This window comes from Protopterus annectens, chromosome 11.part0 (genome assembly GCF_019279795.1).
Source record: "Protopterus annectens isolate FY-2018-M chromosome 11.part0, PAN1.0, whole genome shotgun sequence".
Taxonomy (NCBI): domain Eukaryota; kingdom Metazoa; phylum Chordata; order Ceratodontiformes; family Protopteridae; genus Protopterus; species Protopterus annectens.
Genome location: NC_056745.1, coordinates 1,193,581,833 through 1,193,608,318, shown reverse-complemented (window position 1 = coordinate 1,193,608,318; position 26,486 = coordinate 1,193,581,833). Strand labels below are relative to the sequence as shown.

Below are 26,486 nucleotides of genomic sequence, written 5' to 3'. Positions count from 1 at the left end.
CTAATGAGCGGAGGCTAACAGAAGTAAAAATATTGCTGCTTTAGCAATTCTATTTTAAGGTGTTGATTGGAAAGTCAAATTAATTTTGTTTTCCATCTATCAAATGAGAAAAGTTAAAACTTGTTTATAGTGTTGGATCTGTTAGTTATATTGCAGGATGCATCTACTGTCAGTGCTTGATGTAGTGAGTTTGGGAGTGCATCCTTGACTCATTTTTACATGTGTGTGTGTGTGTGTGTGTGTGTGTGTGTGTGTGTGTGTGTGTGTATATATATATATATATATATATATATATATATATATATATATATATACACATTTACATATTTACATTTTAATTTGATGACAGGTGAAAACACTTTTTAAGGTAATGTTGCTTAAAATGGTGATGGTGCATCCACTCTCTCTTATTTTAGTCATGTTTAATTTGCAAATTTGTTTTATAACTGGCTGATATGTATATGCTTGTATGTATTGAAAAAGGTAGTAAATATGGGTTAGGCAATAACAGATAAACTCATAAGCTGGTGGAATCAACAAAGGAATAAAACAAATAATAGAAAAGAGACAAAATGAGAAGACTTAACTGGGGGTTAAAACTCCAGCACTTGCATTAAGGCTACTGTAAAAAGGCCCTTTTCTGGGGTCTGTGACTACTCATCAAACTGAATAAATATCAAAAGGCTAATCATAAAACACCATTCAGCAAATGTTCATTCATCGAGCATTCACTTCAGCGAACTTGTGAGATGGGGAAAGTAACTAGTTGGCCAACACTGCCCCAATCTCACACACCGCAGTATTTCAAACCCACCCAGGTGGGTGGTTTACCCCCAGCTATAACTGGGTGGGTTTGAAATACTGTAATGTGTGTAAGACAGGGAAGTGTTGGCCAACTAGTTACTTTCCCTGTCTCGCACGTTAGCTGAAGTGAATGCTCGAATAGAGTTTGTTGAATTGTGTTCGATGATTAGCCATTCGATATTTATTCTGTTCAATGAGTAATCATTGACCCCCTTTTCTGTAATGTGGTACTAGCGTATTCGGATACACATAAGGTGCAGTGATTAAATGTCTTATTGGCTAATTTGCATGTCTGTGAATTACTCCTAACTACTATGAGTACAGATCAGCACTTTCCTGCAGTAGTTAACAGTGGAGTCCTTTACAGCATGTTAGCACAGCCCCCCCCCCCACCTCATTCCCTCTCCAACTAATTATGCAGAGAGACCCCTACACACATGCACATGCACACATACCACATACCTTTCATTGTGCTGTCAGAATATTCTCAATGTCTCCTTTTTCCTGCCCTAGTAAAACATGGATGATTACAGTCAGTCTTTAGTGCCAGGCATTACAGATGTACACTTCATATCCTTCCATAAGTGCATGGTAGTTAAAAAGCTGTTATACTTGCAAGTTTCTGTTTTTGTTAGAGGAATAATTAAAGTCTGTCCCTGATTTTGTTCCACCATTAATTTTGACTTGGTCTTGATTTCTTGCACTACGAGTTTGAGAAGTATGCTTTATTTTCCCTGTCCCTGTCCTTTGTAAGTCACAGACTGTTGCAAGCATTGAATAATGTTTGAGATGCTCATTATATGTTAAGTTAGTGCAGCGGGTTAATGCTTAGGTTTCCAGTGGCAGTGGTGCAGTGATTAAAGCCTTTTTCATCTCTTTGTAGTTTTTTTTGTTATAGCCGTAGTATTTAATGGTGGTGTGAAGGACTAATATCCTCTGTAGGAGGTGAGAGAGTACAGTGTTAAAATACCTTTAAGGTACCCTATGTCTTATATCCCTTAAGTGCCTTTAAGGTATACTTTAGAATTATCCCTGGTGGCTAGTGATCTCTCTGACCCATGTCCTTAGACTTATCACTTATCACAGCCATAGATGGATGGGCTGTTCAAGGCTGTGGAGTTTGACAATGCGCTTCTTGAATAATTTGTTTATATTGAATGATTTGTTTATACAGAGTGTACCGATTGGTTCAGGAAGACTCGTGGTAAATGAAAATGGTAAGAGGGGATAATGGGAGAGTCATTTTGGGAAGTATTTTGTGGGCAGACTAGATAGACTGTGTTTCAGTCATTAAATGAATTAAATAGATAAGCAGTCTTTTTTTAAATACACATGTAATAATCTATTTATAGGTGGCATGTGATTTACTGAGAAGGATAATACGCATCCTGTACCTCAGTAAACGACTTCAAGGCCAGCTACAGGGTGGAAGCAGAGAGATAACTAAAGCAGCTCAAAGTCTGAATGAGCTTGGTAAGTGAATATTTAGTACACCTCTTAGCTGTTGGTTCATTTTTCACATACTAACCAGAAGTACAAATGACCGTAAATTCAATTTAAGCACAGACATTGCTATGAAAGCAAACTGTTATTTGTTTCAGCAGAATGAACGTTAATAATCATTGTGATTCTGCTTCTGCCTTTATACTTGTGTAATGGTATATGGACCTGTTGACTTAAGGTTTTTTTTTTTATTTGTGACTGTATGAATATTGTTTGCAGTATTATGTCTGTACTAGTTTACTGAAATGCGCAGCATTGCTCAAAGGTCCGAGTTAACAGACACTGACAACATTTCTGATATGACAGTTGTGTTACTGTGCTACAAATGTGTTTCATTTGTGCTGTGGAAAAAGATGGGTAGCATATCATGACAAGCTAAGCAGAAGCATTGTGTTGATCTTTGGTGTGCTTTTTACGTTATTGTACATTTTTTACTCTTCACTCATCATGTAGTTAACTGCATGTTATCCAGATGAATCTTACTAATCTTTTTCTCGGTATGTAGTATGTTAACATTTCAGCTTTTTACATTCATGGTATCTGGTAAAATCCACTCCCCTCCATCAAGATAAAATGTCTGAAGGGCAAGTTAGAGTGGGGCATTCAGCTACAACTAATTTAAACTATTTGCCCATCTTCTATTGGTGTGTGTATAGAATGCAGCCAAGGATTAGAAGTTGTAGGGCCCTTCTGCTTATTAACATAATGCCAGCTCTTAATTTTCATCATGAGGAGAATTAACTGATAGCGTAATTTTAAGGTGTAAGAGAAAATGAAATCATTTTAAGATTCATATAGTTCATATTGGAAATTAGATACCCTTCATAGCATTTGTTCTGGTGAAGTTATTACTCTATGGTGCTTAAAGAAAGTACAGTTACCTAAATTCCTTAACAACTTGTAACATACTATAAATAAACTTTAAATGTTGTTGTATCATTCGCAGTGCCAGAGAAGGCTGATGTCAGGTTCAAGAGCTTTTTCATCCTTTTCCACTCTTGCCTAGGTAGATATCCTCCCACCTGCAAATCAGAACATTTGTGTTATAAGGTAGACATCTGTTCATGCCATAGTCAGTGCAAGTGCCATCTGTCTATCTGGCCTGGCATTCAGAGTACAGATAAGTACCCCATTTAGTCTCCTTTCTGTTTATTGGCTTTTTTCATCCTAAATAGTATACTAGCTTTATGCTATCTGTTATTACTACAATTGTTTTATTTTGCTAGCTATTGGACATCGAATTAGGTGCCAATATTTAAAACTATTATATTAAGTGCATTACTTGAAAAAGCATTTAGTCTCCTTTTTGTTTATTGGCTTGTTTCATCCTAAATCATATACTAGCTTTATACCATCGGTTATTACTACAGTTGTTTTATTTTGCTAGCTATTGGACATTGAATTAGATGTCAGTATTTAAAACTATTAAGTGCATTACATGAAAAAACAGATTCCACAACAAGACTTTTATAGTTGGGGTTAATTTTGGTTGGGTGTAGTGCATAATATCTTTTGTTCCTGTTGATTCCATTGTGCAAGGTTGAATTAGAAGACCATCAAAGGAAGAACAAAAAAATCACCTAAGACTATTTGAATCATGAAAAGCTGCACACCTTGTCCAGGGCACCACGGCACCTGCCAAATCACTTGCAAATGTCCTATCAAAAAAAAAAAAAGCAGCACAAAGTGAAGTGCCCACACACACAAAATGACATTGGTGGCGGTTGACAACATATCAATCAAGTCCAAAAGGCTCTACTAGACTCAAGGGCATCTGATCTGGTCTGGTGCATCCCCCACCCCATCCTAGTAACTTACCCTGCAGAGGCCATTACACTAATGGAAGAATGTATATCCTTTCAAGCTAAATTCTTAAAGGTATTGGTTGGTCCAGGGCTTCTCCATAGGCATCTCATTCTGATGCCCGTATCCTTTTAGTCAAGGGCTTGGGCATTATGCCCTCATTTCTTGTTCATGAGGACATCCCCACCTCATATGAAAGATGTTGGAGACTGCCCATGTCCAGTCACTTCAAAGGTGGCCACCATCTACAGAAGCAGGCCCAACGTACTCCAAACCTTTGTTATATGGTGTCTTGCCTCAGCCTTTGCAGTCCTCCGAGGACCTGATGAGAATGACACAGGACTTCAGGTGTTCCCTTAATAACCTACAGCTTTTCACAGATCAGCCATCTATGTTGGGCCGCCAAGCCAAAAAAAAGAAATAGTGAAGCATCCCTCACAAATAGATGAACTGGTTTGTACTTACCAGATATTCTTTCCGCTTTCCAATGTGTTTGTCATTGAGGACACCTTATCTTCTGAATCCTGACTAGAGAATTTCTTATTTAGAGACACTTTAAGTAGAATGAAGGATTTCTTCAAGTGGGAAGCTAAAGACTACTTGGATATCTAGAAGCAGTGTAGGGAATTTATGGGACTAATTGAGCCTAGTAACTTTAGTTATGGAGGCTGCATTTACCATTGAATCATCCGAGCCAGCTTCACACCTCCCTTCTTGCAGGAAGCCTGACCTTTTATGTTGGGTTGTGGGAATCTGTAAATATTAATACAAGAACCCAAATGCCTTTTCCAGCTGTGGTATCCATGCACATCGAGGGATCTTGGGTGGCTCCAATCAAAAACCTAATTCACAATGTCCGGTAAAGTAGTATACTTTATTGTGAAAGAGAGTTTACACCTCTGACACCCTAGCCTTCAGGGCTTTGACTTGCCAGACATATGTATGCTCAAGTTCCAAGAAACTCTGTTATGCCAACTTAAGGATAAGGTGGAGGCGATACAGGAATAAGCCCTGGGAAACAAAGTGATGGATCTTTTCTGCTTCTCTTCCCAGGTTGATGCAATGGATCATCATGCAGGGCAGTAGCTACAGTGTTGGTCATGTACATACATGCTTGGCTGAGAGCACAACCCTTGCCAGAGCATATGAAGAAGCAACTCTTTAATGCTCCATTAGACAAGGAGCCTCATGTCTGGACTGCCATCTTAAAATGTGTTTAAAAAACTGGGTGGAAAGAAGAAGGCTATACAGTCAGTTATACAGCTGTCTTTACTTTAAACCAACCCACTATGGATAGTAGAAATTTCACCACTATCCTACTTTTTGTGAAATGACCAGATTTTTAAAGTGAGTCAGCAATAGGGAGTGAAAGACCAGCTGAGAGGAAAATGGCAAGCTGAACAAAAAGGGGTAGTTTGGGGCCTACAGAGCTGAAACATCACATGGGAATAGCTGTGACTGAGTAGAGCTCTTTCCCTCCATACATCTCAAAACGTAACCCAATCAAAATGTTTTGCCCATCCACACTTCCCTTTCCCACTCCTTACAAAAAGATAGGGACCACCTTAGGCTATTTCTGAAAGAGTGGGAAAATCACACATATAGCTTAGGTTGTAGTAATCCTGAGACAAGGGTACAGTACTTAAAGTATCCAAAGTTTTTGGTTATTACATTGGTATTCAGAGATCAAAGGCATGTCAACAGACCAGTATTCTAAGAGTTTATTCATCAAAAAGCCATAAAAATTGAAAGAGTACCAAATTATGGTTGTTCTCAAGTTTGTTCCTAATCTCAAGAAAATGTGGTCCATGGAGACCTAGCTTACCTCTATCAGGGTAGCTTTTTAGACTGTTATAGCACAAATTGCTAAGCTTGCAGGCCCTGCTGCTTCCCTCTTTCTTCAATCCTGTATGGCTTCCCTCAATGTTCTTCATGTTTCACTGTTGCAGTCATCACATTTGGGTTATCTGCCTGCAGGTAGCCCTCAGCCGGCCTGAATACCAGGGTCTTCGGATTTCTGCGTCGGATGCTGTCTCTTCTTCCATGACGTCAGGTTGCCAGGGGTATAAAACATGCAGCTGACGCGATTACATCAGTCTTTCTTGCCGTGCGGTGCCCAAAGCAGAAGCAGTTCGCAAGTGCTGGTCGGCCGTCTCCTGAAATTTTCGTTTTCAAGTTTCAGACCCGAAGTCTTCAAAAAAGATAAGTACCCCGTTGGGGATCCTTTTTCTTGCTCCAACCAATGTCAGTAAAAGTTAACTATTATCTTGTCTGTGGAAAGCAAATAACCTCATAGAGATTTGCATTCTTACTGCATCCCCTGTTTAGGCCCAGACCACGACGTCTCTCGCTGTCGGTTTTGTGCTTTGTTCAACCCTCAAACTATTTGTCGTCTGGCTATTTTTACTCGATCGCAATACTCCGAAATGGCTTCGTTAAGCCATCCGACTACCGATCTTCCGAAAAAACGTAAGGATAAAGACAGAGAAAGACCACATAGGTCCAAAACTGCCGCCGATGCTTCCGTTAAGCTAGTTGCCAGTCTGCCGGTACTCAGTGAGGCACTTTCGCAGCCCCTGATACCCGCTACGTCAGATTCGCAGGCCTCTACTGAGACCCATTCGGAGTCCGGTATACCGCAAGATATTTCTTCGACTATGGAACCTGCGGATTTCTCTACCTTGGATGGGTCCGGAGCCGCTGTGCAGGCACCGGCTTCTGAGGGTGTATTCAGGTCTACAGACATTCATTTTAAACCAACGTCATCATTTCCATCCAGAAGTTCCAAATCCCTCAGGTCAAAAACTCGCACAGCGCCTAGAAAACTTACGACCAAACCACAGGCTCAGGCCCATATACCTCAAAAACAAATGCTTAGAATGGCTGAAGACCTTATTACCTTAATTAGGGGAAGCCAGCCTTCCCCCTCTAAGAGACCTAGAACTGAATTTCTTTCTGATTCTTCTGATCAGGAATCTGATATTTTTGCTCGTTCTGATTACCAGGATTTGCCCTTATCTACTTATGAGGATTCTGATGCAGAGGATTCCATTCCCTCTGCTTCCCCTCCAGAAGATTTTTCTTTCGGTGAAACCTTGCATACTCTTAGGGAGCATTTCCACTAGGAAAGCCAGGATTACTCTGAGTCCAAAAAGAGACTTAGGGAATTCTTACTCCTGCCTCAACACAGGCCTTTAGCTATCCCTCCTGTTTTGGACATTATAGATGATGCTTTCTTGGAATCTAGCCTTACCCCAGACACTTTACCTCCAGCTCCCAGAAAACCTGACCGGTACTACAGAGTACCTGAGTCTCACAAGTTCCTCTTCAAGAACCCTTCTGCGGATCCAGAGACCATTTCCCAAGGACCAAAATGCATTAAGGCTACTGCTGCCAAAAATCCTACCCCTTCTGATAGAGATTGTAGAGCCCTAGACAGATGGGGTAAGAAGGTAAACACTTCTGCTACTTTGGCCATTAGGGCTTTAAATTGCCAGTTTAATCTGTTAAAGTATCAGCAGCATATTATGGGACTACTTAAACAGAAAATGATGTGGATTCCTGACTGTGCTGAACATAAAGAATTGCAAGATTTAATGCATTGTGCAGAACAAGTTGGTAAACATACTTTGCAATGTGGTTTTGACGCTTTAGAAGCATCTTGCAGGGCTGCTGTCATTGGGTCTGTACTTAGAAGGCATGCTTGGCTTAAGGAACAAAACTTGCCAGATGATGTTAAAGCTAAATTACTGGATGCTTCCTTAAACCAAGACCGCCTTTTTGGCAACAAAACAGAAGAAGTCCTCAAAAGGATGGAGGAAAAAGCTAAATCTATGCAAACTGTTAAAGATTTCTTACAAGTACAGCCTCCCAGATTTAGTAGGCATTGGCCTTCAAAGAACTGGTCCTTCCCAGTCCCTTCTAGGCCTTCTCAAGCCAAACCCAGGAACAGCAGACCACCTGGGCTACAGTCTCAGGCTACGCACAGACCTAAGCAGTGGGGGGCTCCCACTTCCAAAGCAGGGAGTAGTAAGCCACTCCCCTAAGGAAAAATGGCAAAATGACTTAACCTTAACCCTTCCAAGCCCTGCTCAGCTACCTGCTCCCTTTGGAGGAAAGCTCGCCCTGCATGCAAAAAACTGGGAACTCATTACCCAGGACAAATGGGTTTTGAACATAGTTTCCCAGGGATACAGATTCCACTTCCACACACTGTTGTTGTCTTTCGGCTTTTCCTGGTTAGGGGTCGCCACAGCGGAACTCCGGTCTGCTAATGATTGGCAGTAGACTTTCACGAACACCACTGTGCCAGCTGGATGTTCAGCCTTCAACGAAGGCTTGCCCATTTATGTATGTCTTTCGAACGCCCACCCAACCGCAGGGAGGACTCCACACAGAAGGCACTCCCCGCACTCCAGCCGAGAATCGATCGGGAGAACCTCTTGCTGTGAGGCAACAACGCTACCGCAGCACCACCACTTCCACACACTACCAACCCCAAATGGCTGGCCAGACCTACCCCCAAATCAATGGGCGGAAGCCCAACAGCAGGTTGTCTCTCTTCTCCGTATTAGGGCTATTCAACCTATCCCAGCAGAACAAAGGGGACAAGGTTTTTATTCAAGACTTTTTCTGGTACCCAGAAAAGACAACTCCTGGCGTCCTGTCCTGGACCTCTCTATTCTCAACACCTTTCTGGTACTTCCAAAATTCAAAATGCTAACTCTTCAACAGCTTCTTCCTATGCTAGCCAAGGATGCCTGGCTGGCAACCTTAGACTTAAAGGAAGTTTACTTGCACATCCCAATAAGGGAATCTTGCAGGAAATACCTATGCTTCAGGGCAGGCTCCATGCACTATCAGTTCTCTGCACTTCCCTTTGCTTATCTAGTGCACCCAGTGTACTCACAAAGTGTCTAGCTTCAGCCATTGCATTTTGCAGGCAGAGAAATATTCAAATTTACCCATACTTGGCGATTGTCTGATTCAGGCAGAAAGCCAGGACTTGCTATTACAACACCTGGCATTCATAAAGAAACTTCTAACCTCACTGGGGTACGCCATCAGTGAAAAGAAATCTCATCTAGTACCCTGCCAATAGATTGTATTCCTGGGAGCAAGCCTGAACACATCTTCCCAGATGGCATTCCTCACTCCAGAGAAACAAGTTTATTTGACAGCCTACTTCAAACTTGGCCACAAAACCCCAGCTATCTGCAAGGAAAATACTGCAAGCTCTGGGGTTCATGGCCTCTTGCATTCTACTAATTCCATATGCAAGACTGCATATGAGGAAACTCAAATGGTATCTAAAAAAAACCTATGGTGCCAACATTCTCAGGACCTGGAAACAATGATTTCTATCATTCCTTGTATGAAGACAGAGTTCCTTTGGTGGGCAGAGGCCTGCTACCACAACAAGGGACTCCCTTTCACTCTACCCCCTGCTGCCCAAACCCTAACAGCAGACACATCAGACTATGCATGGGGCGCTCACATGGCAGGGCAGTGCATTCAGGGCAAATGGAATCCGAGATAGATGCACCTGCATTTCAATCAAAAAGAAATATTAGCTGTACAGAATGCTCTGACACCCTTCAAAGACCGTATTCTTCCAGGAGAACTATTGGTAAAGACAGACAACACCACAGTTATGTGGTACATAAACAAGCAGGGGGAACCCCCCCCCCCGTACCCTCTCTGCAGACTAGCCATAGCTCTGTGAAACACAGCCTTGAGCTACCAAGTACACCTACAGGCTCAATTCCTGCCAGGCAAACTAAACTCACTGCCAGATGACTTAAGGAGAAATCTCATGGACCCACACGAATGGAAACTAGAACCCAAAATATTCAACCTCTTGAGGAACAAATGGGGGACTCCAGAGGTAGACCTGTTTGCCTCCCCTCAGAACTACCAGTTGAACAAATTCTGCACAAGAATTCCCCACAGTCAAGCTTGGAAAGTGGATGCCCTGTTCTTTACCTGGGAAAGCCTCTCTGTTTGTTTATGCCTTTCCCCCTCTGCCTCTCCTCTCAAAGGTTCTAGTAAAGATCAAACAGGACAAGCCAAGGACAGAACTGATTGCACCAGACTGGCCACGCCAGCACTAGTACCCCCTCTTGCGCAGTATGACACTGCTGCAACCATGGCATCTGCCTCAGACCCCTTCCCTGCCGTCCCAGCAGGCAGGTCAGATTCTGCACCTTCAGCTTCAAACCCTGAACCTTGCAGCCTGGCTAATTCCTTGAGCTGTCCTCTAGTATCCCTCAGTAAGCAGGTGCTGGATGTCATTCTGGACACAAGGAGGCCTAGTACTAGAAAATCCTTTGCTGAAAAGTGGAAAAGATACTGTTCCTGGAGCCAGGCCCAGGGAATGGGCACAACGGTGCCCAGCTTACCTTATATTCTACAGTACTTAACAGAAATGCTCCCCACAAGGGCCTATCCTTCTCGTCAATTAAAATTCATGCCTCTGCCATTTCAGCACATTACAATACTGAGCCACCCCTCTTCTCTCACCCATTGTTAAAACAATTCCTTACAGGGGCCAAACATTTAAGACCTCCTAGGAGAGCTCCCACTCCAGCCTGGGACCTTAACTTTGTATTGAAAATGCTCACCCCCCCCCCCCTTTGAGCCAGCTGCAACAGCAGAGTTGAAATTCCTTTCTTGGAAAACAGCCTTCCTTCTAGCCATTACTTCAGCAAGAAGAGTGTCTGAATTACAGGCCCTCATGGCAGTGGATCCCTTCATTATCTTCCATGCGGACAGGGTTTCATTCAGGACTAATCCTTCCTTTATGCCCAAGGTGGTATTTAGTGTGGCCCTACATCAGTCCATTCATTTGCCTACTTTTTTCCCTAATCCACAAAACAAAGGGGAACGAATACTGCACTCTGGACGTGCACAGACAACTTAGATTTTATTTGGACAGGATTAAGCCTCTCAGAAATTCTGAACAGCTGCTAGTTGGCTTTGCTGCAGGGGCAGAGGAGAAGGCCATTTCAAAGCAAACCATTTCTAAATGGATAGCACATTGCATTCATTTCTGCTACAAGCACCATGGAAAACCTACCCCACAGGGGATAAGATCACATTCCACCAGGGCTGTATCTACCTCTGTGACTTTTCTCAGAGGAGTCCCTACCAGGGACATCCTAGAATCTACTACCTGGAACTCTGTACATACCTTCACCAAGCATTACCACATACCTATCTTTTCTAAATCCAGAGCTGGATTTGCCACTGCAGTCTTGCAGGGCTTAATAGCTGGCCCTAATGCTCTTTAACTTCCTCTTCCCTTCCTTAGCTTTGGGAATCAACCCAAATGTGATGACTGCAACAGTGAAACACGAAGAACATAGTACAGTTGTGTACACTTACCATAAATGTAGATGTTCAGGTGTATTCACTGTTGCAGTCCTGGTTGCCCCTCCTCCAGCCCCCTGACTTTTCTTGGCTTTACCTTTCCTTCTTGTTTGGTATATTTATTTTTTCTAGTGTATTTGCTTTTTGATGGTGGTGGTGTACCATACCATATAATTGCTTTCTATTGTGGGGGCACCTGACATCTGGGGCAAGAAAAACTGATGTAATGGCATCGGCTGCATGTTTTATACCCCTGACGACTTGACATTATGGAAGAAGAGACAGCATCTGATGCAGAAATCCTAAGACTCTGGTATTCAGGCCGGCTGAGGGCTACCTGCAGGCAGATAACTCAAATGTGATGTCTGCAACAGTGAATAGTTTCATAGTTTCATAGTATAATACTAGGCTATCTGCCCTGGGGCATTTGTAAGCCTAGCCATAGTGATGTAGCTTTTGCCACCCCATGAAATGGTACAAAAATGTACAGAATAAATCTAGAATACTGTGCCTCTGTCTAGTAGTGACACAGTGAAGGTCCCCTTATATAATAGAATTAGTTTACTGTGCCCCTGTCAAGCAGTGACACAGATATGACCCCTGGGGTAAACTTTCGATCTCCCATCCACTCATCAAGATTTCTCTTGAAGAGAGTCAGTGAGGGGCTCTGCCTAATATGAACTGGGATCCTGTTCCAAAGCATGGGAAGCCTCTGGGTTATGAATCTATCCCTCCAGCATGTCCTATTCATACTTGTGCTGAGGTTTAAGTCTTTAGCTCTCGTGGTCCTGATGGATTTGGATTTTTTGAGGTGGAGCATGTCCATCAAATCCTGATTGGACATGGCCTTGTACGTCAGGCAGAGATCACCCCTGAGCAGGCGGTATGCCACTGAATAGAGCTGAAGTTTCTTTAGTCTGGCTGAATAAGACATATGTTGGAGACCCTTGATCCTTTTGGTGAGGTACTTCTGTGGTCTCTCAAGCTGTTGCAAGTGCCGGGTGAGGTACATACCAAATGGGGCATTGTACTCAATCATGGGTCTGATGAGGGAGGAATATAGGGATACAGTTGACATCCTTGGATCTGGATGTGAATCCCTTCATGATGAGGTGTGCAAGGTAGAATGTTTTTCTAATCACTTTGGCAACGTGGGTGTCAAATGAGAGGTCGCCGTCTACTTGGGTCCCCAGGTCTCTGATTACTTTTTCTGTACTCAGTGGGTTGCTGTCTATGTGATAATTTGTGGGTACATTGTTTTTTCCAAAAGGGATGACTATACATTTTTTGGCATTTAGTTTAAGGCCGTGACTACGGCACCAGTTGTCCGTTTTCAGTGAGGACTTTTTGTAGGATGTGTGTGTCTGCTGGTGTATCGACTATGGCTCCTAGTTTACAGTCATCTGCGAACTTTGTCAGCCACAGCCCTCCCATGTTTGCTTTAACATCTGAGAAATAAATGCCGAACAAGAGGGGTCCCAGGACAGATCCCTGTGGGACACCACTTGTGACCAGCTTTGAGTCTGACATTGCTCCAGCGATTTTAACTTTATGGGTTCTGTCCTTTAGCCAGTTTGCAACTCATCTAGTGACATAGGGGTTTACTTTTAAGCTGTTTAGCTTATCTATGATGCCTGAGTGGGGTATTGTGTCGAAGGCTTTAGCCAAGTCCAGGTATGCTGTATGGACTGCTTTGCCCTCATCAATGGCTTTAGTGACTGTTTCGAAAAAGTCAACCAGATTTAAAAGGCAGGATCTGCCCTTCACAAAGCCGAACTGGGTGGGGTCAAGTGTTTGTAGGTCCCCTATGTCTCTGTTTATGAGTTCCATAATGATTCTTTCCATGGCTTTGCAGACCAGGCTAGTTAAGCTTATGGGGCGGTAGTTTCCAGGGTCTGTAGAGGCACCCCCCTTGTGGAGTGGGACCACTGTTGCTGTACGCCAGTGTACAGGTACATATCCCAGTAAGGCTAAGGTTAAATAGCATTTTTATGTGTGGGTTTAGCTCCTCTTGGAGTTCACGTAACACGCACCCCGGGATACCGTCAGGTCCCATTGATGCTGTGTTTTTTGCTTTGTTTAGGGTGGTTCTCACTTGGACATCTGAGATGATAGGGAGATTACATTCAGCTGGGATAAGTATTTCTTCTTTTGGGGGTGAAGGAGGCGAGAAATTTGCACTGAACCTGTCAGCCAGAATGTTAGCAATATCTGTGGGTTCAGTGTATTTTTTGTTGTTGTGAACCAACTCTGAGCATATCTGAGGGTTTCCGCCCAGGTTTCCAACATAGCTGAAGAAGGCTTTATGGTTATCTTTAGTGTCCTTAGCGATTTTTCTCTCAAAGTTTGCCTTGGATGTTTTTATGAGAGAATGTAGTTTTCTGCTAATGTTGATCAGAGACGTCTTCCCTTCATGGGATTTCGCTCTGACGTGCAGTAGCTTCCTTCTTTTGTTATACAATTTGTTTATGGCTGAGGTCCACCAGACAGGACGCTTACATTTGGTGGAGAGGGACTTGGATTTGTTTGGGATTGCATGATCCATGCATTCTTGGATATGTCCATAGAAAGCATTTGTGAAGGATTCGGCATTGCCGGATGTGGTATCCACTGGCACAGTGGGCTTAAAGGATACCATCTCCTTCCTAAGAAGAGTGAAGTCTGCTTTTGAGACGTTTTTCACTGTGGTCTTTTGTGCTGGGGGTGGAGGTGGGATATGTATATCCAGGGTGATTAGTTTGTGGTCAGATCTCACTAGTGAGGGGTATACTTCCGGTGTGGAGCATTTTGTCCCCATGTTTGTGATGATCAGGTCTAGTATATTATCTCCCCTAGTGGGAGAGGCGACTAGTTGTTCCAGTGCATTTGAATTTATGAATTCCAGGAACCTTTGGGCTAGGGTATTAGAGCTAGAATAATGTACCCAATCTATGTTTGGGTAGTTGAAGTCTCCCAGTATGATGGTGTTTTGTGATACATTCATATCCTCCAATGTCTTCAGGAAGGCTGAGTGGGGTTCTTGAGGTTGGGAGGGTGGTCTGTAACATGCTACCAGTTGTATAGCAGTTTTGCCTATGGTTAGTTGCACCTGTATGGTCTCTGTTGCTTCATGTGTTGCTACTAACCTGGAGGTGTGGTTGTCCTTTATGAATATGGACACTCCCCCTCCCTTTGTGGTTCGGCCCGGGTTTTGGGGCCAAAAAGCATGATATGAGGTATAGCCTGGTAGCGCTGGGGTGCTCTCAGGAGCCTTGAACCAGGTTTCAGTTACTGCACAGACGTCGATGTTCTCCATGCTGAGGAGTGCATCAAGTGCCTGCATTTTGAGATTTAGACTTCTGGCGTTGAGCAGCATTACCCTTAGTTTTTTTCCAAGGAGGTGGGTTTGTCTTTTGAGCCTTGCCTAAAAAAGGCACTATGGGGGTGGCAAGAGCCTTTGCCAATATCCAGAAGCCCAGTGGTGAAAGGTGTAATCCATCCCTTGCAAAGCAGCGTGGCTTGCCAACATATCATCCCAGGCAGACAGACATTGGATCCCCTTAGAATGACACCAGTACTCGTGCCAATTGTTAAAGCTGATCATCCATCAATACACTAGAACATCTACATTTATGGTAAGTGTACACAACTGTACTATCTCAAAGTTGCTTGGTTCCACGTACCCATAATCAGAGATTCAAATCTGGAGTTACTTTCGTTTGCCTTATTGTACATTTTTTTATGATTACTTTCTTTTGCTGCCCACATATAATTAGACTTTCCAGAGAAATGGTGTGCAGCTGGTGTTAAAAGAAAAACTTAATGGGAGGATGTAGTCCCCAGCTTCAGTGTGTGTGTGTGTGTGTGTGTGTGTGTGTGTGTGTGTGTGTGTGTGTGTTTGTGTGGTGGTGGTGGTGGTGGCAGTGGGGAGTTTTTTACCCTGTTCTGGGTTTGAGAAAGTAACATTTCACAGTATCTCTTCAGAGTCTGTTGTCCTTACTGAAAAATGTTCTTTTATGTCCTAATTTAATTGCACAAGATGCAGCGGGTTTAAATAAAATATTTTCTGTGGAAGTAATGCTTCTGATTCCTGATTCATTGGAAATTCTTAATTATAAATTATTGCTTTTAAGGCTAGTTGTCCTTTTTACTGTTAACTTCAAGAAGAAGTTTAATGGCAGTAGTAAACATTAGGGGGAAGATGCAGTCGTCCCTTATTTGAGTGACTAGTCATTCAAGGTTACTTCTAAGTAGTTATGCCTCTTGGTTTTGTGTTTAATGTGGCTAGTGTCAGTTGCAATTTTTCGCTTCAATCTTAAAAATATGATGCTATTAGTAAACATAGTTAAGTATTGACTTTTCTTTTCTACCACTTTGTAAGAATACCTGATCACCTGTGTACCTCTGTTTTACAGCAGTTTGTATCCTTAGTACAGTCATGCCTGCTGTTGTTGGATCCCTTTGTGTGGTTCACATTCTTATTCTCCACTATGTTTTGATTCCATTAGTTGACTCATTCCTTATCTGTGCAAGACATCAGTAGTTGCTGGTTTAAACAGATTTTTGTTGTGCTACATTTTACTCGTTTAGTTCTTATTAACAGTGTTCTCTGCTTTCTGATGTGTCTGTAATAGAGCTTAGGTTGTGGCTGGCAAGGATTCAGTGGAATTTCCAACTTTCTCTGTTATTTGTTAAATTAAATTAAATATTAATACTGTCATCCATACAAAATGGTGATCTGATGTTGTCCATTTCATTATGCATCACTACTGGGTCCATGAATTTGACCTTGGATCTGACTTGGCCATTTCGCCCAGACATACGATCCGGGCCTCAAGCTCCTCCCTCTCCCATAATGCCCCACTCCCTCTCTAACCCCTCGGATCTCGTTTGCCACCATCCAGCACAACTGAAATTCCGCAAACTCTGCTCAGATAAGTGTTTTTTTCATTTTCTTCTGCCTATAGCAAGTTCTTTACTTTCTCTATCTTAGTACTCTTAATTATATCCTTGTCAGTTTTAGTCTTTGTACCTCCCTTCCTTCTTTGGTAGTTCCTTTTTAAGGTTATCACTGGCTTTAGGGCTGTTTTCTGCCTTCCCCCTTTCTCTTTAACTGCTTTCACCTTTCCTTTATTTAAAAAAAAAAAAAAAAAGGGAAAAAAACTTTCCCAGTGTTTTTGCTTTTTCCTAGAATAGTGTGTGTGTGTGTGTGTGTGTGTGTGTGTGTGTGTGTGTGTGTGTGTGTGTGTGTGTGTGTGTGTGTGTGTGTGTGTGTGTGTGTGTGTGTGTGCGTGTGTGTGTGCATGCTCTTGTGTGTGAGTTCTGTCACTATGTTGGACAAACCTATGGGTTCTGATAAACCCACAGTTTTCAAAAGGTACACCTCTTGTGGGCATAAGATTCCGCAGTCGGGTCCAACAAGAGGTGCATGTATCTCTTGCACTAGGGCACTTGGAGGTACAGTGCGATATCTGCTCGGCCTTCAGTCATCGAGCCCTCGCTGATCGGCATAATAAATTTAATCCTAACAGGCCTTCTTCCGTTCTCTGGAACTGAAACACCCATCTCAAGACTTCTTCACTGTTGGGTCCTGAGCCCTCGTGCCCAAGCACTCTTTTGGATCCCATGGAAATAGTGCAGAACAAACTTCCTCATCTCCGGAACAAGCTTCTTCAGGTCAAAAATGCCAAGATCAGAAATCCCGGAGTCATACTCCACATCGGAGCAAATCTCCCTCCCCTACCCCGAACATCCGGACCAGTCTTTCTCTGGTCAGGTCCACACATTCTTTGGCCTCCTCTAAATCCTCTCAGCCGTCTCACTCTGACATGGGCAGGATGATGTGGAATTTTGTCAAAGCCCAGATTTAGCTGAGGATCTTACCTTCTCTGACCCATACAGGATCTATGAGAACACCAACCCCAATACCACAACCTCCTCTGCTCCGTCCCTCGATTTTGAAGTTTCAAGACCTGGCTTTCCCAAGTGGGCCATCGTTGGAGCGTGGAATGTGCCTTTCTTGGACTCCGGCAGTGTCCCAGACTAGCTCGGATCCAATACCTTCAGAGTGGGTCCCGGACCCAAGATGTCAGCGCCGAATCCTCGGGGTTGGTGTTGGCCCTGACCTTTTCAGAGCCGTCCTTCCCCCTGGGGGTCTTCGTCCTTGACAGTTCAGGCCCGGTGCCTCTGGAGGCATCCGATTGGGGGTGACTTTGTCCTTCTCCTAGGATGGGAGGTCAGGCCTTCCCAACTTCGTCTGCCTTCCAGGTGACAGAGAGAGTTTTCTCCAAACCAAAAGATGTGGCCCCTCTTCCCATAAGTCCTATCCAGTCCCCTCCAGATCAGAGTTTTGCTCCCACCCATCCTGTCCATAGTCAGCCCCTCCAGGAGAGCCTCCAGACTGGCCCTCAGCTAGAGGTCCCCCTCTCTTCCGAGTCCTCTCCTCAGTATCCCATGGAGGAAGTTCCTCTGAAGTGACAGTACAAGAGGAAGCACCTAGACTCCCCTTTGGAGTCATTAACAGAGAACTTTGATTTTGATGAGGGGGAAGGGTCCCCCCCGATCTCCACCCGACAATATGTCCTTCGGGGATATCTTGGAAATACTGAAGCAAAAGGCTGGCTGCTCATCCCAACCTCCCTTCCTCTGAGGAGTCAGTGTTCCTGGAGGCCTTCAGGATGGGACTATCTACGTCCTGAGTGACCCCGCCGGCAGACGAGCTAATTGAGCTTATCGCCCACCGGGCTTGGAAGGATCCAGACACCATTGACCCCATCCCCAAACGTCCAAATAAATATCTTAGTCCTCCCAGTGATCATCTGTACTGAAGTAAAGGTGTCCCACTTGATGCCATTGTGATGTCAGAGCTGCTAAGAAGGAGCTAGTCGAGCAGAGCTCTCAGTTCATCCCCCAAACAAAGAGTCTTTGGACGAGCATGGGAAACGCATGTCTGCGTCAGCCACCTTTACACTGAAAGCATTAAATTAATTGGCACACTTTATGTGCCTCCAGAGGGACTGGATTAAGGAAATCATGACCCCTCTGATGCAGTCATTGTCTGAGGAGGAAGGTATCTCTCCAACTGACCACTATGTCCTCCATTGCTAATTCCTTGATAAGGTTAATTTCCCATGCTGTGGAAGGAACCTCTCAGGCAGCTGGTTCAAGCATAGTCCTTGGATGCCTGGATGAGGCTGTGCGGATTTGCGGACCCCTCTAAGGCATTATTCATTAATGCCCCCTTTGACGGTTCCTCCTTGTTTGGTCCAACATTTAAAGAAACTCTTACCCGCTGTGAGCAGAAAGGTAAGGGATAAAGCTTTATTCCCCCAAACAGACCTCCAGGAACCAATGGAGTGGGAAGAAAATGTGGTTCTGTAAGTCTCAAGGGTCTTTTCCATATCTGCAGGATGAATCCTCTTATAGAGGCAATGGGAGAGAATTTAATGGTCAACATGGGCCAGAGGGAGAGGAGGTCCACAAAACCAGGGCTTCAGAGAACCCTTCTCCGACAGGCCCTGTCAGCGCTTCTGAGGTCCTGCCCAACTGTCCTACTCTGGAAGCAGTCAGGGGTAGACTATTGTTACACCCAGACACCTGGCCAAACATAACAAACGACACCTGTATAATTTCCAGAAGTTACTGTATTTCCTTTTCCCTTCTTCCTCCCAGTTCCAGGAGATATCTCCCCGATGTGCCACCCAATCAGTGGAAGAAAGCCTTCCTAAAGGTTTAAAAACTTCTATAAAGAAAGAGTCATCTAGGAAGTGCCGACCAAACATCAAGGATGCAGAACTTGCTCATGCTTCTTTTTGGTGCCAAAGAAAACAAGTGGCCTTTGACCGATCTTGGACCTGAGCAGTCTGAATTTGTGTGTTAAGAAGTCGAAGTTCCATATGGTTATGGTACAGTCCATTGAGCCGTTTCTGCACAAAGATGATTAGATGTGCTCTATAGATCTCCAGGATGCATACTGTCATATTAAAATAGACAGGTGCTCCAGGAGACGTCTGCGCTTCCAGCAGGGAGCCAGTCATTACCATTTCAGAGCACTCCCCTTTGGTCTCACCACCAAATGCATGGCAGTGGTTGCAGCTCACCTTCGTCTGCAGGGATTCCAGGTGTTTCCTTACTTAGCCAACTGGCTCCTGATGGCACCTATAAGGCATCAACTGCTTCAAGCCATTCATTTTTTGCTACAGCTTTTCAATTGCCTGGGAATTACAGTGACTATGGCAAAATCAAAGATGCCCCCTGTACTAGACATAGAGTACGTAGGAACACAATTGAATGCAACTACACAGATAGCTGCTCTACTGCCACAGAGAAGATCTTTGAGGCAGCAGGTTCAACTGTTACTAGACACCCCGACAACGCCAGCTCAGCTGGTCCTAATGTTCTAGGGTCCATATCAGCTTCACTCTTCTGGTCCCTCTAGCCAGGTTCTTCATGCAAGTTCTCCAGTGGGCCTTAGCGGTTCAGTGGTCTATTCTGCTCCATCCATTGTCAACCCCAGTCAGGGTAACTCCGATTTGCAGGTGTCATCTGCAATGGTGGATTCTTACAGACTATCTTCATCTCGGCAAACCCTTCACCCTTCCTCCACTATGTAGCCACAGTGACCATGGAGCTTCCCTGTTGGGGTGGGGTGGGGGGGCATTTCCAGAGAAGGATGGTCCAAGGCACGTAGTCCACAACACAGACCAAGTTGCACATAAATATAATGGAGATGAGGGCGGTTCTTCTAACGTTGCAAGCCTTTCAGGACTGCCTTCCTTTGGGAACAGTTGCAGTTCTTACAGACAATATGTCACTGGTTTGGTACATCAGCAAGCAGGGGGGATCCTGATCATACCCGTTGTGCAGGGAAGCCATGAGAATTTGGGATTGGGCGATCTCTTTAAACCACTTTCTTATTGCAATGCACATTCCAGGGGAGTCCAGTTTTCGGGAAGACAGATTGCTCAATCAGTAGCGAATCAAATATTCAGCCATTGAGGCTAAGCTTGCTGCGACCTTTTTGCCTGTCCCCTGTGCAACAAGTGCAGCAAGTACTTCGCTCTTTTTCCCCCCTTGAGGAAGTCACTCAGGGGCACTTTAGTCCCTGTTGACCCCTGGGTCTCCTGTATGTTATCCTCCAATTCCTCTGGTACCCAAAGTCGTACAGAAAACCAGCAGGTTGAAGCCCAGTCTCTAATCCTCATTACCTCTTACTGGTCTTGTTAGGTATGGTTCCCTTCCTGCAGTCTCACAGCAAATATCCTCCATGGATACTGGATCCCAGGCAGGATCTGATTTCCCATCTGTCGGAATGTCAGCTTTCAAATCTCCACTACCTGAGACTAACTGCTTGGTTTCTCCACTACCAGTGATTCTATGGAAGTCCATGGTTGGCCTTCCCATTTTGAGAAATTTTTCTTGCCTCTCAGAAGTCTTCCACCAAGAAAGTATATCAGTCAATAGAATAGATTTTCCATTTGGGCATCACAGCTGAATATTGATACCTTTTCTGCTTCTATTTTGGATATTTTTTACGTTTTTCAGTTTGCTTTTTCAGCATGGAGCTAGTTTTTCCACTGTAAAGTTGCAACTAGCGGCTATCACAAATTTGCATGTAGGGAAGGGCAACAATTTTTGTCTTCCCTCTCCACTTCTAGGCTATGCAGGGCTGTCATGAAAGGAGTCTTTCATCTCAGACCTTGATTAAAAGACCCATCCCTTCCTTGGGGTCTCACTCTGGTACTTCAGGGCCTTACTCAGATACCCTTTGAGCCTGCAGGCTCATGTGATTTAAAATTCTTGTCCTGGAAGATTGTCTTTCTAGTGGCCATTACCTCAGCAAAAGGAGTCGGAATTACAAGCTCCATCTTCTCAGCTACCTTACATTACTTTCTTCAAGAATAGTCTCTCTCTCAGAACGAATCCTTCATTCATACCAACGGTTGCCACAGAGACAAATGTTAAGTAGACCATTTATTTGCCTGTTTTCTTCCCTAATTATTCTAATAAAGGTGAATATATGTTGCATTCGCTGGATGTACATAAACAACTGCATTTCTATTTACACAGAACTAAACCTCACAGGAAATTGGAACAATTCTTTATCTCCTTTTCAGCGAATAGATTAGGCTAGACCATATCCAGGATTACTTTAGCCAAGTGGATTACTGATTGTATTTCTGCAATTTACTCTCAGCAGGGCATGCAACTTCCCTGTCCTGTTAGAGCTCATTCTACCATGACCATGTCTACCTTGTCTGCTTTTTCTGCAAGAACTCCTGTTGACGAAATTTGTGCAGCAGCTACCCGGTCTAGCTCTCATACGTTTGTAGTTGGACATTATTTCCAGAAAGAGAGCATCCTTTGGTTCCGCACTGCTCAGGCATATCCTTCCTTGAGGGCCACCCAGGGTATACGTAGCTGGGGACTCTGACCCATTGGTGATGCATAATGAAGTGGACAACATCAGATTAAAAGTTTTATGTACTTACCATAACTTGGCGTCTGTGTTGTCCAATTTCGTTATGCATCACATGCCACCCTCCTTCCCCCATCCTAATTTAGCTGAGAATGATGTAGAGGATATGGAAACCCATAGGTTCCTAGTTTGAGCTCCAGGATGGTTGCTTTCTTTTCACCTTTCAGGTGTTATAAATCTAAATTTTTTTTTTGAGAGGGCAGTAAACTCGATCTGAGGGGTTGGAGAAGCAGTTGGACATTATGGGAGGGGGAAGAGTTTGAGGCTGTGATTGTATGTCTGGAAGAAATGGCCGAGTCGGATCCGTGGACCCAGTGGTGATGCATAATGAAATTGAGCAACACAAATGCCAAGTTATGATAAGTACACAACTTTTATTTCTGTTTTGGATGTAGCTATACATGTAGCTTAATGGGAAAACATTCCCTTTGTCAAATAATTACATTTGTTATGCATTTAGCTTAAGGTGTTATCTGGGGATTACAGCTTACCCTAGCTGTATTGACAGTATTTTCTTCTTAAGTCATAGAGTTGTATATCTTGCTGAATAGCTTTCAGGCATGGTTTAATATATCATTTGGACCAGTTGATGTTTAGAGATGACAGCAGTTTAATGCATTATTTAATCTGGGTAATGCTGCTCCTGTGAAATGTTGTGTCAGGAAACACTCAGGTTCTGTTACTGAGCTGTAGAGATATTTATTGACAGTCTTAAGTGTCGGACAAGCAAAATGTGTTGGTAGTATCAACAGTGCATAGTGTAGAATGCACAAGACAAAAGTTGCTAGTATGGTATGTAGAGGGATTTGTTTCAGAAATGGACCCTCTTGTGTCTTCATTTAGTTGACTAGCAGTATAATACAGGCGCAACGCTGGAATTCTCTGAAATGTTTGAATCCAGAATGTTCTTTCATATTGTTTGTGGATGTGGATAATGAACCTAAACTGCCCAGAGCTGTTTGGTCACCATTGAAGACATAAAATTATTTGTTTTTTCAGGTATTGTCCTTAATAGTGCCTTTCTAACTTGATGGCTGATTCTGTATGATGTGGGGACTGAATTTTCCAGAGAAATGCATCATCCATTTCCTGGAATGGAAATTCCTTTGCTCCTCCCCATTACTGTCATCTTGAAGGATGTAATTAAGCTTCATTGGTTACTTTAGCACTTGGCCATGTTAGCCTCACCCTGTTAGTCCCTATGTTGCAGCTGCTGGCATTATTGAGGTAGTTCACTACCTATATAAATCACAAAGATTCATCTATTTTTGGTCTTGGAAGTCTCTAAAGGGTCCTGGTGACCTAACATTTACCTGAAAACTCTCCAACATGGCTGTGTCCAGTGTGACAAGTTCTGAAATGTCTTTTTGCAGTCCAATTGTTTTGACACCTTGCACTCAACATTAGACTAATGACTACTGCTGGTTTTGAACTGAATGTGTAAAACAACACTTCCATTGTGTTACATATTTTTCCTGATTTTATTTCAGTTTTCACGATCCTGATACTTCCCACAGCAATCTGTTATTGCCAATGATTTTCCTCAATGACAAATTAGTTTGTGTACAAGTCCAAAGTGTTTAACGTAGTCTATTTGTTATTGTACCTTAATTCTGGTCCCTGACTTTCTAGGTTATTACTCACAGCACATAGAATCAGGGGGCTATATTCTATTTCACATGATCCACTTGTTTTTAAACCTTGGATTTCCAGATATTCTTTCAGACACATTGCAGTTTACAAGGAGTATGATTTGTAATCAGTGTAGCAAGACCTGTTAATACTTTTAATGTTATAATGCCTGATGTGTGCAAATTTGCTTCTTTGTCTTGGAAATGCTGCTCATTTTTACTGAGCAGTGCATTCCGCTATAAGGGAACAGATGCTAATGACGTGTACTTTTGTATGTTCATATCAAGACCTGTAAGTTTCACATGCGTTGTCACCCTCTGTGTGCTAACGTCTTATGCATCTTCCTACTTTTCTTCATCAGTCGATCACTGTTTGCCTTCTTTTTAGCAGCAATACATGTGTCTCGCTCTCCTGCTTGGCAACAGATCCTTTCTGTGCATTCTGTGTTATGAATAAAGTGCAGGTGACCTACATTTTTTTAGGTTGAAACGTACCACCTCGTAGTGTTGTAAGCTACCCTAGTAAATTATGTACATATTGTATGATCCTACTATACAGTGAAGGAAGTTCCATCTATTTTGCTAAACAGGTGTGTCTTTTGAATTTCTAATATTGCTGTTATTGTGGCTGTTTTGCTATGTTCAAAATGAAGCTTACAGCATCATGACACACACATAATTTATTGCAAATTAAGAAAAAGTCTGACCAGTCAGTAAAATAAAATGAAGGTGTTATAAAACATAACACCCAATGTTGTACTTGTCCTAGTTAACACCTGCCATACGTGCAGGTAGAAAATAGAAAATTTGTACAAGATTTTAACATAATGTACAACTTTTTCCCAGATGATGGCGGTATTGTATTGAATGTATTCATGAAGTTACCGAGAGCAGCAGGTTTGCAATGTTGAGGGAAAAGTTCATTGTAAAGATGCATGCCTTTAATCATGTTTTGTTTTACCTGCTAGCTGCATCTTTTTCTGTTTCTGCCTGAGAATTTAGCACTCAACCGTCTCCATTTTTGCCTCATATTTTTCCCATCTCTTGCAATTTTTTTTTTTTTTTTTAATTTTCTGGTAAATCCCTGAGCATTATGGTCAGTTAGTTATCCCAGGCATTCAGAGTTTCATACTTATTTAAATAAAAAAACAACTGAAGCAGAAATTGCTGGTTCAAGGCTTTACTGCTTTCTTTATACAACCACTGGTACTTCGACCTTTTACCTTCAAAGGATAAACTACCATAGAAACGGACACTTTTTATACAGGTAAAATCCCCACTAATTACGTTCAGTTAAATTTTCACATTATAATTTAAAGTGCCAACACAATAAACCTACAGGTTTAACCGTTCCTATACACAAATAACATAAATACATCCTAGGGAAGGGAATGTTGCTTCTTTTTTTCTTTAGTGTGTTGGCACAGCATATTTTGCACAGAGGGGGTGGTGATGTCAAAAAGCTAAACAAGTCAGAAAGCAAGTTTATTTTAAATGATATAACTTTATATCCTAGTGGCCTTAGTCTTGAAGTGAATTTGCTAAACTAATATGTTTTTTTATAGTGATATAAAATTAATATAAAATTGATTTAGTAATAAATATTTATTTATAGAAATATATTTAAGTGGTTATTAAATGTATATATGTATTGGTGTATGTATTTGTTATTTGTATATAGGAAGTGTTAAACCTGTAGGTTTATTGTGTTGACACTTTAAATTATAATGTGAAAATTTAATTGAATGTAATTAGTGGGGGTTTCACCTGTATAAAAAGTGTCTGTTTCTTTGGTAGTTTATCCTTTGAAGACGAAAGGCTGAGGTACCAGTTGTTGTATAAAGAAAGTAGTAAAGCCTTAAACCAGCAATTTCTACTTCTGTTGTTTATTATTTTGTTTTCTGTTAAAAGCGTGTTTCATACTTATTTCCCAGAAAATATATGTAGGTGCTAAGATTGTCATTCTGTTAACTTTAAGGGAATTGAAGTCATATTTTTTTTTAAAAAAGTCTGATTTGGGTTTTTTCCCCCGGATTATTTTGAGAAAAGAAGATGTGAGCTGTACCTAGGAGTACTGTAATTTATCAAATCAGGTGTATTGACAGTGCTGTTTGCCAAATGTCATTTTGCTGGAAACGTTTAACTTAATATTTAATTTGAATTTGAAGCTTTGCTGTAATCATCGTGGTTATTATTGAAGGTAAACTGTGTAAGGGGCTTTGCCCTTTCATATTAGCATGACTATCTTCTTTTCTGCAGTTTAATTTCGATAAATACATTGTCAAATGTGCAATGTCCTTTACATGTGTGCCATATAATCTTTTGTTGTGCAGCTGTCTGTACTCACTTGTGCAGGAATTTTTGATAAATTGAAATTACTCTCATACTCCATTGTCTTATTACACTTAGCTAGCTGCCAAAATAAAACAGTTGTTCAATATCTTGTATCCTGAAGTAAATGTAATTTAATATGGCTTGTATAATTGCTGTCCAGTGTGGGCATTCGTTTGACTGTATTTGAGTGATGAGCAAGTATTTGTAGAACTATTTATTTATTAGGACATTGTACTTTCTTTGAAAGTCATTTGGTATATCTAGCTGTATTCCAGATGTATGTCTTTGGAAGTGTTTTTCTTCATTAATTAATTCTCAGATACCAACTTTATCTGGGTCAGTGTTACAAGGAAAGCAGAACATATCCAGGCACTCAGTGGACACAAAGCAGAGAAACTAATCCTGAATAGGACAACTTCTGTGACACACACACACAGACACACACACAGACACACACACACACACACACACACACACACCAGTTTTTGGGGACTTCACCTATGTCATGTCTTTTTGATATGGTAGGAAACTGTAACACCAACAAAATCACATGGGATATTCTATCCCACACACCTAATACTTTT

The 26,486-nt window shown here is 42.4% G+C and overlaps 1 protein-coding gene across 1 annotated transcript in view; it reads left to right on the top strand.

Annotated features, from left to right (window-relative positions):
- Positions 1-26,486, top strand: part of COG5 (component of oligomeric golgi complex 5) — a 3,265,454-nt gene that overhangs the window by 89,294 nt on the left and 3,149,674 nt on the right. The window contains exon 6 of the mRNA XM_044088540.1: positions 2,157-2,277. Coding sequence (XP_043944475.1) covers positions 2,157-2,277 — 121 coding nt within the window. The remainder of the gene's footprint in view (positions 1-2,156; positions 2,278-26,486) is intronic.